A 15,732-nucleotide genomic window follows, 5' to 3' on the forward strand; every position below is an offset into this window, starting at 1 on the left:
GATCCTCCTGGAGGCTCTTCAGCTCCCCCTTCATCATTTCATAAATCCATTTGGGTTTAAAGGAGCCCTTAATAAAAAGACACATCAAAGGAAATACAGAAAGCCTGGGCTCTGTCATTAAATTTTAAACACACATTTTTCTTTCTCTCTCTTTCTCTTTTTTTTCCCCTTTCCTTTTGTTCTGTTTTTGTTTTCAGGTTTTATATTTTGCTCCAAAGACCACAGCCCAGTAAACTACTAAATAATTCATTGGAAAACACAGTAATAAGTAGGGGATAGGCATTTGAAATATAGTGGACAAAGTGAAGTAATCATCAAAAACCAGCCAGCATCTGCTGTGCTTGGAACTAGGCTATTTAAAAATATAAACTCTTTATGTACACTCCTTCAGAAACTCTACATTTTAGCAGGTCAGCTCCCCAAATGTCATTATATGCCCAGCCTGAGGGCTTTTTTTTCTTTGTTAGTGAGAATATATATTACATGATTTAAAGGTAAAATTTCAAAAACTGAAAAGTCTTAGTTACAAAGGACTCAAAACTGGACTCTTGTTATGGCCACAAGATAAACTCTTGTGACTGTGATATCCACAGCATAAAAATGAGTACAAATTTTTTCTAGAGAATTTTCTAAAAGCAGGTTTAGATTATGTCGTCACGCAGGTTCTGATTATGTTAATCAGGATCAAAGCCTGTGTGTACCTCACACAGTTTATTCTGTCTTCCTAGTCGATAACATAAAGTCTTCCCATGGAACTTGACATTTTGGAACAAGTAATACAGAATATAGGTATGCTTTAAGAGCCTTAGTGAATTACTCTGTGGGAAAGTGGATAAAACAGCTACTTACATACTTTCTTTAAGGATTTCAGTCTTTGAAAACCTGCCACCCCAAGTGCTAGGAGAAACCTACTTACCAAATATATCATTGGGCCACACAACCATGGACTTGGTCAGGCTAGCTTTACGTAATCATAGCCGTAGATGGATTGCTGTAGACCACAGAGCCCTTTGGGCTTTTTTATTTATTTCTTGCCTAAACAATACTATGCAGATATAGTCTAAGCATTAATGAAAGCACTAGAGAAACAAATCAAGATAGAAAAGGAGAAAAATAAACAAGCAAACAAACAAACAAAAAAAGATACTGGATAGACATTTATTTCCTTACCAGGAGGAAATACACCAGACGCTCCTTTTGATCTTGGTATTTAAGCTATCTGTATAGTTATAAAACCCACAAGTTCTATACTAGACCTTTTAGAAAACAATGTGCAACATTCTAAGAAGAAATGGACTTTTAGGATATATAGCTAGAAGTGATCACCAAAATGGAGTTGATAAAACCACTATAGGGAAATGAGTGAATTACAGAAAATAGTCAGTTATTTTTGTAATAAAGCAATACTGTTTCTAATGAGTTTTCCGATTGAATTAATTGTATTTTTTTTCTGTTCTTCTCATGTTCCCTTTCATCATTATTGCCATGCATTTAACTCATCGTGACGTGTTACCACTGATATTTATTTTTTTTAACTCTTTTATTTATGCATTTATTTGTTTGTTTCATTTGGCGGGTTTTTAACCCCAGATCCCACTGACCCAGTTGATTATTATCCTTTGCTTGATGATTTCCCCACCTCGGTCCCAGATGTCTCCACCCCCATGCTCCCACCAGTAGGTGTACAGGCTGTGGCTCTTACCTACGATGCCGTGAGGGTCAGCTGGGCAGACAACTCTGTCCCTAAGAACCAAAAAACATCTGAAGTGCGACTTTACACTGTCCGGTGGAGGACCAGCTTTTCTGCGAATGCGAAATACAAGGTGAAGTTCTAACTGATAGTGTAAAATTTAAAATGAATTGTCATTTGCTTAATACCTTGTTTTAAATGCTTCCTGGACGGTTGTGAGTCATTTTGCTGCAGTGACACCAGATGGGAAACAAAGCATTTTAATAACTCAATATCTAAAATTAGAATGGGAATAATTGTATCTTAGGAAGCAATTCTAAGGCAAGGTAGAACAACCTCAAGAAATGTCGAATGTTACTCAAATGCCAGCAGATGCTGCGTTTGTGTAAATGATTCGATTCTGGACAAGGGAATGCCATTTTCCTTAGAAAATAGCAGAGATCCACATTCATTTTTCAGGGTAGATGTTGGTGTCTTTCCTTTTATTTGGAATCTAGATGGGACACAAAAGGCAACCCTATTAATGTTACAGAGACACATTGTATAGTGCATATGCCTCGGAACACAACCGGAAGACTTTGTTATAAAGTCCTTAGAAAGCACTCGAAGCCATTAGCATCTACTTCCTCAGTTAGCCTTGAAACACACTCATGTGGTAAAGAAAACCATAGTGCACACTCCCCTTTAACTATTATGCATTAGACCAACCCCTTTCACTGAGTCATCCTACAACCCTGCTAAGAGCTCAGTAGAAACAGATACTGGAGGCATTGTCTTTACTTCTTTTAAGTCTCTGTCAGCCAGCCTTAGCAACTCCAGCAAATAGCTGTATGCAGGGACAATTTTCTTACCTCCTAAGCCTGCCACAATGTTAGTGTATGCAAACAATACACAAAATGTGGTCTAAATGAGAAAATTAACAGGGGTCTGTCAAGTACCTACGATGTCCCTAGAACTGTGCTAGATTCTAGAGGCAGTTGCGCACAGTTTAGTTGTTGCTGCTTAACATATTATTTATAATTTTGGAAGGAGTAAGACACTTAGTTCCACTGATACACTTCAAAGAATCTGTAAGTTATTCAAGTGAGATAATATCTGAAAACACATTTAAAACATAAACCTTCACAAGACGATGGTTTGGGATGAAAAAGATAGCTCTAAAAATAACCAAGGAACCAGTAGTGCAATCCTGGCACTCCAGCTCCTTCAGATGCCCCTTATCTGAGAAGACATGATCCGTTCTCTCGGAGAAAATTTTAGTCTCCTGATATTTCATGCAGTGTTCTCCATGAAGCTGCCATCTTGCTTAATTTAGCTTCTAGCCAGTGGTGATTTCAGGGATGACAATTTCCTTTGGGAGTGTCTGACTTAAAGCAAAATCCCACCAATAGTATTGTAAATCTGCCTCTCTCTTCCTGTAGGCATGCTGCATCTGATTTTAGTCTCTTTCAACTTTTTAAGTGTTGTAAAATTCACTTTTCATCATAAATCAGTTTTTAGTTGAAACCATTTTAAAAAGCTTTCTTTGGTGCTGTCACCCTGCTAGGTCAGGTATTTGGAAAAATTCCCCAGGCAAGTCCAAATAGTATCATTGATATAACATGAGTTTTAAGTACCCTATCCGTCTCCTTGCAGTATTAGATTTAGGGCTCAGCAGAACGATAAATAAAGATAACATTATCAGATAAGACAACCAATGAAACATATGAGGACATTTTGAAAAAAGCTCTCTTTATATACAGATTGTCCAATTCTACATTTACTTTTAAAAGACTACTCTAAAAATTTTATGCTCATAATTGCTCTACTCTGTCAATACATTCATTTCACAGAATGGCCATGAGTACTTTGCCAGTATGTGAAATGTTCTGAAGGACAGTGATTGTTCTCTGCAGAATGGCTTAAGTTCCAGATTTTCTTGAGGCAAATGATTTCAGTTGAATAGTTAATACAGCACACATGGAATTATTGAGTCTCACAAAGAATGCCTGCAAAGTAAGACGCAACCCAATAACTATTCCTTGTAACCAGAGGCTGATTTCTGTCATGGATTGAAGATTGGGAATAAAAAAAAATAAAAACAAAAACAAAAACGGGGCACCTGGCTGGCTCAGTGGGTTAAAGCCTCTGCCTTCCGCTCAGGTCATGATCCCAGGGTCCTGGGATTGAGCCCCGCGTCAGGCTCTCTGCTCATCAGGGAGCCTGCTTCTTCCTCTCTCTCTGCCTGCCTCTCTGCCTACTTGTGATATCTCTCTGTCAAATAAATAAATAAAACCTTTAAAACAAACAAAAAACTAGATTTTAAATGTTCCTCTTCCCACCATCTTCCCTGACCTAAGGCTTTCAGTTACTAACATTCTGTCCCCCTTCGCAAACACCTTACCCTGAGATGAAGAGTTTTAGAGAAAAGGGTGGGGTAAGTTGGATAGCAAGGATAAATACAGACCATACATAGCGGTCCTTGTTTGTGTTTTAGAATGACACTCTTGCATTCTGTAAATGCCAGGAATCCACTGGGTTTTCTCAGGAACCTCATGGAAGGTTATTGTTCAGAATAAATCATTAGCCTAGCAGCACTTTGGAAAATCATGGCCAGTTAGTGGTAAAAAGTAATACAAATAAGCTTACATTTTTCAGATAGTGGTAATAGAAGGCTTTGGTTTTACACTGTGAACTTCTCAAACAACTTTCTTATTTATTATTTCATCTCACTCCCAAGCATAGTTTTATTCAGTAGGCAGAATATATACAAGAGAGAGGGGGAAAAGAATAAATACATGAAGTCCAATGACCCAGGTGCAGGAGTTGGGTTTGCTATGTCCTGTCATGTCACTGAACTTGCTCACTTCCATTTTTCTCATCTATAGGATTGGAATATCCACACCTACTATAAAGAAAGTAATGGTCTCCGTAGTTAAACCTGTATGTAGATTCCTTTTTGAAGACATCATTAGGTTGTATAACTTGGAAAAGATTTCCCATGAAACTTCAGCTAGAACTCAGGTGACTTAATGTCTTTATCCAAAGTTATCCCCACAGGAATACTTCATTTAATCCCAAATCAAGCCATATTCCAGACATTTATATCTAAAACTCTGTCTTGATCTTCCTTATCAGAAGAGGAAATTTTTTTGTAATTTACATTCTTTTGAAATGATTAATCACATGATGTTTTATATAAATTTATATCTGAAATATATTCACTGAATATTGACTAGTGCTTGCCAGATATAGCATAGCTATTACAGAATATACAAAGTTGTGCAAGACTCAGTCATGACCTCAAGATATTTTCAATTCAAAAGGGAAGTTAACGCATGCCTAAAGTTATATATCACATTAGACAATGCATGAAATATTGTAGGTAACATTTATTTAATACATTCCCTGGACCAGATACTATGTTTTACTTTACAGACACTTTAAATAATGCTGGGAGGTTAGTGCTATGGTTATCTCCATTTTATGGATGAGTAAGTTGAGGCTCAGTGGGGTAGTACCTGTTGCACTGTATGCTCTCAAGTAACTGGCCATGATTTTCCAAAGTGCTGCTAGGCTAATGATTTATTCTGAACAATAACCTTCCATGAGGTTCCTGAGAAAACCCAGTGGATTCCTGGCATTTACAGAATGCAAGAGTGTCATTCTAAAACACAAACAAGGACAGTGTTGCTTAGCAGCCTCCCAAATGCCAGTGATGTCTATGCTCAAAGAGACTAGTTTTATAAAAGTATGATCTTTTCTTCCTAGCTGAAAAATACTCATTGTCCCATGTCTTCCCCTTATTTCCATTTCTAAGACTTAGAGGTATTCATGGTAGTAAAAGAAGACAGGTTTGGAAGTTATATTTCAGCCTGTCAGATACTAGCTGCCCATGTTGTGTTTTATTTGATGAAATTCTATTTTCCTGAGTCTACAGAGTATTTTTACATTTACTTAGGGCCCACATTTTACAGTTATTTTAAAGAAGAGCTTCTGATAGATGTTTACAAGGTCATCACTTTAATAGGGTGGATGGGCACATCATCAAAATGTTATTAGCACAGTTAAATATTTATTTGGTTTTGTAATGAAGTGTAGGATTTTCATAGCTATAATCTAAGGATTCATAGTAGAATAAAAAAGATACACCATACTACAGTAGTATAGGAGGAGATAGGTGTGACATAGATAGGGAAAAAGATCTCTCCTTGATTTTCTAAACAGAGATATTTAAAAATGTAATAAATATAAAAGTGAAGGTAAATATTAAACTTTGGAAAAGAATCAAGATCTAAATACCAAGCATAAATTGATACTTATAAGAGGCATAAATAAGGCAAAATTTGCCTGATTCTATGGAAAATATTCATTAACCTGGAAGATTAACCGGTTCTTTTTTTCTTCATTACCATTTTGATCTCTTGAGTAAGCTGCTAAAGAAATAGATACTTTGTTTTCTAGTAAGATATCTTTAACCTGCTATTCAAAAGACAAAGAATGAATTCAAAAGACAAATAATATTAACACAATTATAATCTTTTAATACATATCCAATTTGTTGTTCCTTCCCTGATCAGTTGCTCCAGTGACCATACTTAAATGTGCATTTCATGTAAACTTTGCATAAAAAGAAGACCACACAATTCAACATTTCTTTTGTTTATTTTCTTTATAATAGCCCCACAGATTCTGGGAACACTAAAAGTTTGTTCTATAAAGAATATTTTTAAAAATCATAAGTAGCAGATCTTTAGAAATTGCTTTTATTACTAGTGAAAAATAATCATGATGATCTATTTAAAATATATAAACTAAAACTTCTGGAATAAAAGATTTTGGTTATTACAAACAAATGAAAGTTAAAGTCAGTGGAGATTAGCTTAAAAATGGAATTGACAGAAGCAAGCAGAATTGGTCCCGACACAGTGCTTACTGCCCTCCTTGGGAAAATTGATCAGCTAGCAGCCCCTCTGAACAACACCGCACCTGATTGGATCCATTGTGTTTTGGATCTACAATTAGCCAGTGTAAACTAGCTGACAGAAAGGAAGCAGAGCAAGTGCTGTGTCCTAGGTCTTATGCTATTTGGAAATAGACTCCTTGTTTGTTATTTGGTTGTCTCTTTACATGCTTTGACTAAGCAAGTTGGTAGAGTTCATCTTTTCTCTTTGTTTATTCCCCATTGGTACAGTCAGAAGACACAACATCTCTGAGTTACACAGCAACGGGCCTCAAACCCAACACGATGTATGAGTTCTCGGTCATGGTAACAAAAAACAGAAGGTCAAGCACATGGAGCATGACTGCACATGCCACCACGTATGAAGCAGGTATGTGAAAGGAGCCTTGCTTCCAAATTTCTGCTTTTGATGGTGTTTCCCAGGTTTTGTGGAAGTTGGAACATTCATGTGCTATGATGTCTAAGTTATACCTTATCCAGCAGAAAATATTTTATGCTTTGTAGTTCAAAGCACTTTTATATCTAGTATTATCCTCCCCACTCTAGAAAAGAATAAAATGAGTCCCCAGTGGTTTGAGTGCTGGTTTTAATCTGGACATTAACTTGGGAGATCTGAATATAAATCTTTTCTCCGATACCTTCAAGTAAAGGCCGAAATCCATGCACTGAGCTCTGTCCAAAACATTTGAGGCTTTGACTAGCAGTCATGGTGGGTATTTACTTTTTTTGGAAAGAAATTAGATACGATGCATTACAACCATAACTGCATTGATGTTTACCATAAATAACCTCAGCTGGGAAGAAGTTTCTGGGTGGTTCTGTTCACTCCTTAGAAATAAGACAATGCATGGAAAACCTTCATGCAATTCGAAATAGTTCAAATCACAGGAAAATGTAATTCACTGTAAATTTTACCAGTCACATTTACTATGGATCATAAAGGTTAAATTTATAACCTTAACAGACACGTGGGGCACTTGGCTTTTACAGTTCACAGAAATCCCAACATCTGGAGAATACAGGGTTTAACCTAGTGTTTGGTTGGTTTCATGGTAGTCTGTTTTGGGGTAAACTACATCACACATTTCCAAATGTAAAAAAATATGTACCAATAAAATTCCATTGGAATTTGTCCCATGGTATCGCAGTGCATTTCTTCCAAGCTACTTCCTTAACTCAGAGTTTACTGTTAATATTTTTTATCTTTTTGTGGATACTTCTTTCTATAAGAAGTTTTCTAGTTTGTCTGATTTAATTCCAACATCCCTCTTTTTTTAATCTTCTATTTTATATGTTTACATATTTTAACTCTTTCTCTTAGAATTCTGCCCTGAATGCCAGATACTCACAGCTTCTTAGGACAAATAAGACATGCTGAATGGGTTATGCTCTGTGGGGAGAATAAGGGTCCTGCTCTTCCTTTTTACTTAAAAGGAGACGAAAGGAGTTAAACATAAACCAGTAAGACATTGGGTCTTCCCTGAGCAAAAGAGAAGGAGCAAGCAAGCAAATTCATTCATTTTTCCCTTTCATGAACATAAAGTGTGCCCTAACACCTGGCTTGATAAATATATCCTATTCATTTCTCATCAACTGCATAACCTTGTAGGGACACCAACGGTGAGACCCATTGCTGACAATAAGATATTAACTGCTAGAGAGTGGATAGTAGGAAGGTGATTGTCGAAACAGATAATGATCTGGACAGAAGTGTGAATAGCATGTGGATGGGATCCCAGGTGATGATGAGAAGCAAGAAGTAATTCACAAGTGTCTGCAGACTTTATAGCTGTTAGAAGGAAAGGAAGTGAATGAAATAATTCTAGGTTTGCTTCTAATTCTGCAGTAACATAAAGACTGTATGGGACTGCATAGTTACGCATTTGTGCTGAAATGGCTTGTGATAAAGATAAGAGTGGTTGACAAATCCTCAAAATAAAACATTTCATTCTGTCCAGGTGATAAATCCTTAATTTTATTCCAGTTAAGTAAAATAGAAAAAAACTTGAAGGTTGCCTGACACCATTCAGAGGAGAAAAAAAAAAAAAAAAAGAAAGCCAAAAATCCTAAGTCACATAAGAAATACAACCGCAGAGTTTTGGCCAAGTTGGAATCTGAACAAACAGATCCAAGGATAAATTCTGTCTGGAGAAATCAAGGGAGGTTTCATGAAAGAAAAGAATTGAGCAATGGCCTGGGTGGATCATCAGGGACCCATTCCAGGGACTTCAAAGGAAAGCAGCCTGTACAAAAGTACACAAGCCAATATCAGAAATATGTCTCCTAGAGACACTTAGGAGTGGTTCAGAGGGAGTGGAGCGCAGTAGTCATCAGACAACAAAGGGAAATGAGGCTATAAAAGAAAGTGTAGTCAATACCAGGGCCTGATATTTATTATTTGTTATTTATTTACATTGTTTAAAGACTTTATTTATTTATTTATTAAAAGATTTTATTTATTTGACACAGAGACAGAGAGAGAGAGTGAGACAGAGAGCACAAGCAGGGGGAGCAGCAGGCAAGCAGGCAGAGGGAGACAAAGTAGGTTCCCAGCAGAGCAAGGAGCCCAATGCGGGGCTCGATCCCAGACTCCGGGGATCATGACCTGAGCCAAAGGCAGCCGCTTAACTGACTGAGCCACCCAGGCTCCCCAAGTCTTTTTTTATTTGAGAGAGAGAAAGAACAAGCGAGAGAGAACCAGCAAGCAAGAAAGAGCAGGAGCAGTGGGGGATGGGCAGAGAGAGAAGGAGAAGCAAAATCCCCGCTGAGCAGCCCTCCTTGGGGCTCCATTGCTGAGATCATAACCTGAGCCAAAGGCAGTTAACTGAGCCACGCTGGCACCCCAAATATATATCTATATATAATATGATTATACATATATATTTGAGAGAGAGGGACAGTGCAAGAAAGAGATGGCAGCGGGGAGGGGCAGCAGGAGAGAGAGAGAGAGAAACTCAAGTAGTTCCCTGCTGAGCATAGAACCCTACTAGGGCTTTGATCCCACCACCCCGAGATCATGAACTGAGCCAAAACCAAGAGTTGGATGCTTAACCAACTGCACTACAAGGTGCTCCTCTTATTATGTGTCATTTATTTACATTTACTCTGAAGAAGAGTGGTAGTCAGTGAAGAATTTCTGAAAGGTCTCCTCCAGGCAGAACCTGTGAGATGGGAGAGGAAGAGCCCAGAGCCGTTCTGCTGGACTCAGTAGGCAGCCCTGAGATCGTGAAGGCCTCCTTCCTCTCCAAATAGTGTGAAGTTTATACAATAATTCTAAACATTTGAGTTATTGATTCCAATACCAGAATCTCTGTTCACCAACATTCACAGGGCTTGAGGAAAAAGAAAAACGCACACACCACCTAAAATAGATTAGTTGTTAGATTGTTTTGGTTTTTTTTAAATAACCACCTGTTCAGTGTATTATTTTGCTAGGTGAAGCTGAAGTCATTTTATCTTTTTTGAATACCATAACAGATTTAGTGAAGCAATCTAATCATCACCATTTGACTATTTTCTAAATAAGTGTCATTTTGAATTTTAACCCAATTAAAAGAAAACAGAATATTCTGACTAGTTAGAAAGATTATCGTTTAATTACTTCCATAATAGGACAATGCCTTATTATCCTTGGCCTAATACTCTAAGTCAATTTGTGACCATGTTTTACCTTCCTGTTGGCTTAGGAAACATCCTGAATGAACCCTTTACGAGAATAACTCTTCTCAAGGTAGTATTACCTCTTTGGCATTTTGCTATAACAAATCTTCTTTTCCTGCAAGAATGTCTTTGTTCTTGTTTCACTAAAACCATATACATGGGGCGCCTGTGTGGCTTCGTGGGTTAAGCCTCTGCCTTTGACTCAGGTCATGATCTCAGGGTCCTGGAATGGAGCCCGGCATCAGGCTCCCTACTCAGCAGAGAGCCTGCTAACCGCACCCCCCAACCCCCACCTTTCTCTCTGCCTACTTGTGATCTCTGTTTGTCAAATAAATATTTTAAAAATATATAATATGCAGTTTCTTTACTCAGGATTCAACTGCACTGGACCTATGTATGTTCCTTCTGCTTTTTTTTTCCCTTAATTTAAATATATTAAGTATCTTGTCAGGGTATTCTATTATGATTAGGTAATTATGATTGATTAATGTGGAATACTAGTGGCTTTGAGAATCAGTGCATTAAAAATAAAATGTTATGATGGGGCACTTGGGTGGCTCAATGGGTTAAGCCTCTGCCTTCGGCTCAGGTCATGATCCCAGAGTCCTGGGATCGAGTGCCGCATCGGGCTCTCTGCTCAGCAGGGAGCCTGCTTCCTCCTTTCTCTCTGCCTGCGTCTCTGCCTACTTGTGATCTCTCTCTGTCAAGTAAATGAATAAAAATCTTAAAAAAAATAATAAAATAAAATGTTATGATCAATGGAAATGTTTGGTGTCTCATCCATTTGAAGTTATATGCAGGAAAAGAAACAGAAGTAGGGATGCTCAGATTCTGCATGATAGGGTCAATGTGAGGGCTAAAGAGAATGGCAAGAGTGAAGACTTCAGAAGTAGACCAAGTTATACCTATCTTGTAATACACAAATATTCTCGTGCAGAGATCTGAAAATTCCTCTAGAACCCAACTGTAGATCTTAGACATGTTCCAAAATTTCCCATGTCAAACTACCTAACCCTAGCAAAAGAGACTGTCAGTAATTGACTTGGAGTATTATACTTTGCCTAGAAGGAAAACTCACTGCATTTCAAAGCATAGACAATGAGAAAACGCATCTAAAGGAGACTGAAAGATACCAGACTGGCTTGGCCAGTTTACTGCCGCCTTTAAAATATATTTAAAATTTTGTTGAGCTCAATGTAGGAGGAAAAATAATTTCTCTTTATTTTTTTAGGTTCTTGGCTGAGACCCCACTATAATAAAAGATAGGTCAATAGCAGAAAAACAAAGAGGAATTTAATAATATGCGTATCTCCTCTATACATAGAGGATACCCAGGAACAGAATTAGCTCCCTGAAATGGCCCAAGCCATCACCTTAAATACAATCTCCAACTTAAAACAGAAGAACACACTGAGGTTTGGGGAGCCAGTTATGGGAGGTTTTCAGGTAAATCACAATAGACAAGGGTGTTGTTATTAGGCAGATTTAAGTTCCAACCTTCTCCCTAATAAGAGTTTCTAGAGATTTTATCAACCTCCTCTTCCTGATACAGAGAGGGAGACACTCATAAATACAAAATTTCTCTTGTAAAAGGGTAACATCTACTAAGTTTTCAGAGCTTTCCCTGTGTATACTGTTTCTTAAAAATAATCAGCCTAAAATAACCCTTATGCCAAAGAGGCTTATCTTGGAATGATAAATTCTGGCCCATTTCAACAACATGTGGGAAAAGAAGCTCTAAGCACCCCCCTCCCCCCCGCCAAGGTCTCATGCCTTCTTTTCCATGCCAGGCTGATATTAAGACCTTCACAGATTCCATACCTTCTCTATTTTCAAATATTCCTTTGCCTTCTTGCTAAGAGATACCTAGAATCTAAGCAAGATGTCTTAACCTGCATTTACATTCATTCCTTTTTTTTCCTTCTTCTTGCTTTTAAGAAAATATAGAATTAGGTGACGTTTTTGTTTTGAAATCCTACAGTTGTAGCAGGACTGTGTCTCTGGGAGACATGTAGCCATCAATCTCATGAAGTATGTGTACATTTCTTTGTTTTTATAATGATTTGTACATGTTTAGTGCGGTCCTCGCTTAGAAATATCCATTATACTTTTCTCCCCCGCATTCATACATATTCTGCTCTCCTCTCTCTATTTATACCTTTGGAAGTCACTCAACTTTCATGGAAAAACTTTTATTTCTATATATTTGTTTGGTTGCTTGTTTAATTAAAATACTTGAAATAAATCATGAATGGTAAGATCAGCATGGTACACTGCATGATGGATTCTGAATGTCAACATCATGATTAGAAGTCCCATAAATGTCTGCTTTCTTTCACATCCAGTGACAAGGCCTTGTCTCTGTTTCATCTCGCAGCCCCGACCTCTGCTCCCAAGGATTTGACAGTCATTACTCGAGAAGGGAAGCCTCGCACTGTGATCGTGAGTTGGCAGCCTCCCTTGGAAGCCAATGGGAAAATTACTGGTAAGCATCTCTGCTTTCTTTCCAGCATTGCTCTGCTTAGCCTAAAATTGCTTACCTCATGTGCATGGCTCATGTCTTTTGTGTATGAGTTTTCTGTCCCAGCATCTCAGTGGACTTCCTGATCCTTTGTGGTTGTCTCTTTTGCCTCCCCACTAACCATGGAATTTCTTCAAATGGTGCCTGCAAATACACACGCATACTCATTTTGTTTGAGCTGGTTGCCGAGTGATGTATACTTCAGTTAGTTTAGACCTTTTGTTTTTCATCTTGTGGAGCATTAGGACAACCTTCTAATGGAATGTCTCTGAGCATAAGTGACTAAAAAGAAGCCAGTTGTTTGGCAATTATAAAATACAAAAGACACCTAATGACCGTGTATTTTTGAATGGCACAGACAAAGGACGTTTGTCTAAGGGTTTTTAGTCTCTCACTTAGCTTTTAGCTTCTTACTTAAATCATAAGGTTCATAAAATACTTAATATTGACTGACAGAAATTGAACTTAATGAATATTTCGCAGTGACAGATTTTATTTTGCCAAATATTGCTGATAACATCAATGCCTAATTAAAGCGTCCATTAGAAGCCTGTAATGTTAATTTAGTATGAAAAATATAATGGAGCTCTATCAAGAATTTTGCATTTAAATGATCACTTTAGGCTTTTAATAGATGTCTCCATAGCATATAATTATTATGAAAAATATTGTATAAGTAAAAATGTGCACATTATAGTCTAATTAACTTGAACCATTGGGTTAGGCACATGTAAGAGTCACTCCTTTTTCTTCTTTTCTTGCATACAAGAAGTGGATAGCACTATTATAAATTAACAAAGTAATTCAGTCATTCTCTGATAACAGAGATAAGCATGGAAATTATAGTTCAGATGACCCACTTACTTTATGAGTTACTTTCAGAATTTTCCAAAATGAAAAGATAATGTGAAAATTCCAAATGTAATTTAAATTTAAGCTGAAGACTTCTTTTCTCTAGGAAATCGTTCTGAATGCAATACCAAACAGAAATTTCATTTGAGCTAACAAATATGGAAAAAGAAGAGGGATGGGGCACCTGGGTGGCTCAGTGGGTTAAAGCCTCTGCCTTCAGCTCAGGTCGTGATCCCAGGGTCCTGGAATCAAGCCCCATATTGGGCTCTCTTCTCAGCGGGGAGCCTGCTTCCTCCTCTCTCTCTGCCTGCTTCTCTGCCTACTTATGATTTCACTGTCAAATAAATAAATAAAATCTTTAAAAAAAATAATGAAGAGAGATATTAAATCTCCCCAAAACTGTATATGCTTAGTTGTCACTCTGCCAGACTTTTTAAAACTGAGGCTGGATGATTTCAATTTTATTTTACTTTTTGCCCTCAATGTTATGATTTATTTTCATTGGTTCTATTTCAGTACTTTTGTAGATTTTGATTTGTTTACATGAGGACTTTTTATTATGTTATAAACAGTAATTTATAAGCATATGGTAAATCAATAGATAATAAGTTTAAGAAGAAAAAAAACAGAACAGAGGTTGTCTAAATAAAAATGAGTTCTGATGGAAAAAATGTATTTTTGGTAAAGGATAAAATAAGCCATATACCATCCAAATTCTCCTCTCATATTTAAATAAATCTTATCTAATAGTCAGTGTAAACAATAGAATGTGTTTTCAACTCTGGAAGAAGCTAGTTTTGCTTTTTGAGGGAAAAAAATTGAAGTCTGTCCCATATTAAGAAATGCAAATGAGTCTAAGCAGTAAAATCCTGTGTGGCAAAATCACAGTGGATGTATAAGAAACCTCCTCCAGGGGTGCCTGGGTGGCTCAGAGGGTTAAGCCTCTGCCTTCGGCTCAGGTCATGATCTCAGGGTCCTGGGATGGAGCCCCACATGGGGCTCTCTGCTCAGCAGGGAGCCTGCTTCCCCCCACCCCGTCTGCCTCTGTGCCTACTTGTGATCTCTCTCTGTGTCAAATGAATTAAAAAAAAAAAGCCTCCTCCATATATTTTATTTAGAGTGTTTATTCAGTATCCCTTCTCACAATGGTCAAGTAAAAATATGGGAGGCAATACTTTCTACCTTAAGAGTCTAGTTCATTTATTAAAACTAAATTGTTATCAAGTTGAGACATTTTGACTCAACTCAACTGGGAATAAACACCAAGAACCCTTAAGACAACTTCTCTTCCATATATATTTTGATTCTTTTAGTCAGATTACTTCCAGAAAACAAGATGATGAAATATTCAAAATACCATTTAGCAGAGGGCCCAGATTTACTATACTCAGTTTCTCATTAAAGTTACAAAGATGCAAAGGAAACAGGGGTGCTTTTCCAGTGTGTCAGAGCATGTGCCTCTGTGGAAGAGGGTGCTCACATGCTACTGTTAGATTTCTTTGTTTAACCACATCTCTGCGTATACACAGCTATGAAGCAGGGTGGTTAAGAACTCAAGCTCCTGAGAGAGATGCCTGGGTAAGCTGACTTTCCCAAGTTCACCTTCTCATTTATAAAATAAGGATAGTAATAGAACCTCTTTTGTTGAATATGATAATGAAGTGCTGAGAAAAGTCTCTGATGTCCAGTGAGAACTGAAACTAATGAACTATCATTATCCCTACTTGAAATCCATTCTAGGGTAAGACTTTCTTAACGTACTCTGCATAGAATCTGGATCATCAATTTGTAAATACATATACTTCAAAAAAATTGAACAAAAAGAAGAAAGAGATCTAGATAATGCCAGTTTCTAAAGTCCTTGATTGTAAATTGTCAGTTTAGGAATTTGGACTGACATTTTCAGGAAAGAAGGTTCAGAAGGAATTAAGTGTTCATTATATGCTTGGCATCCTGCTAAGGGCTTTGGTATTGTTAAGTGAGCCTATCTTCCTGTTATTTCTTGTTGAAATGAAGAGTTCTAGGGTAAATACCTTTCCCAAAGTCAAATAACCAAGAAGTAGCAGA

The 15,732-nt window shown here is 37.3% G+C and overlaps 1 protein-coding gene across 1 annotated transcript in view; it reads left to right on the forward strand.

Annotated features, from left to right (window-relative positions):
• Positions 1-15,732, forward strand: part of DCC (DCC netrin 1 receptor) — a 771,150-nt gene that overhangs the window by 651,131 nt on the left and 104,287 nt on the right. The window contains exons 17-19 of the mRNA XM_059408072.1: positions 1,591-1,823; positions 6,864-7,002; positions 12,670-12,777. Coding sequence (XP_059264055.1) covers positions 1,591-1,823; positions 6,864-7,002; positions 12,670-12,777 — 480 coding nt within the window. The remainder of the gene's footprint in view (positions 1-1,590; positions 1,824-6,863; positions 7,003-12,669; positions 12,778-15,732) is intronic.

This window comes from Mustela nigripes, chromosome 8 (genome assembly GCF_022355385.1).
Source record: "Mustela nigripes isolate SB6536 chromosome 8, MUSNIG.SB6536, whole genome shotgun sequence".
In the NCBI taxonomy this organism is placed as follows: Eukaryota; Metazoa; Chordata; class Mammalia; order Carnivora; family Mustelidae; genus Mustela; species Mustela nigripes.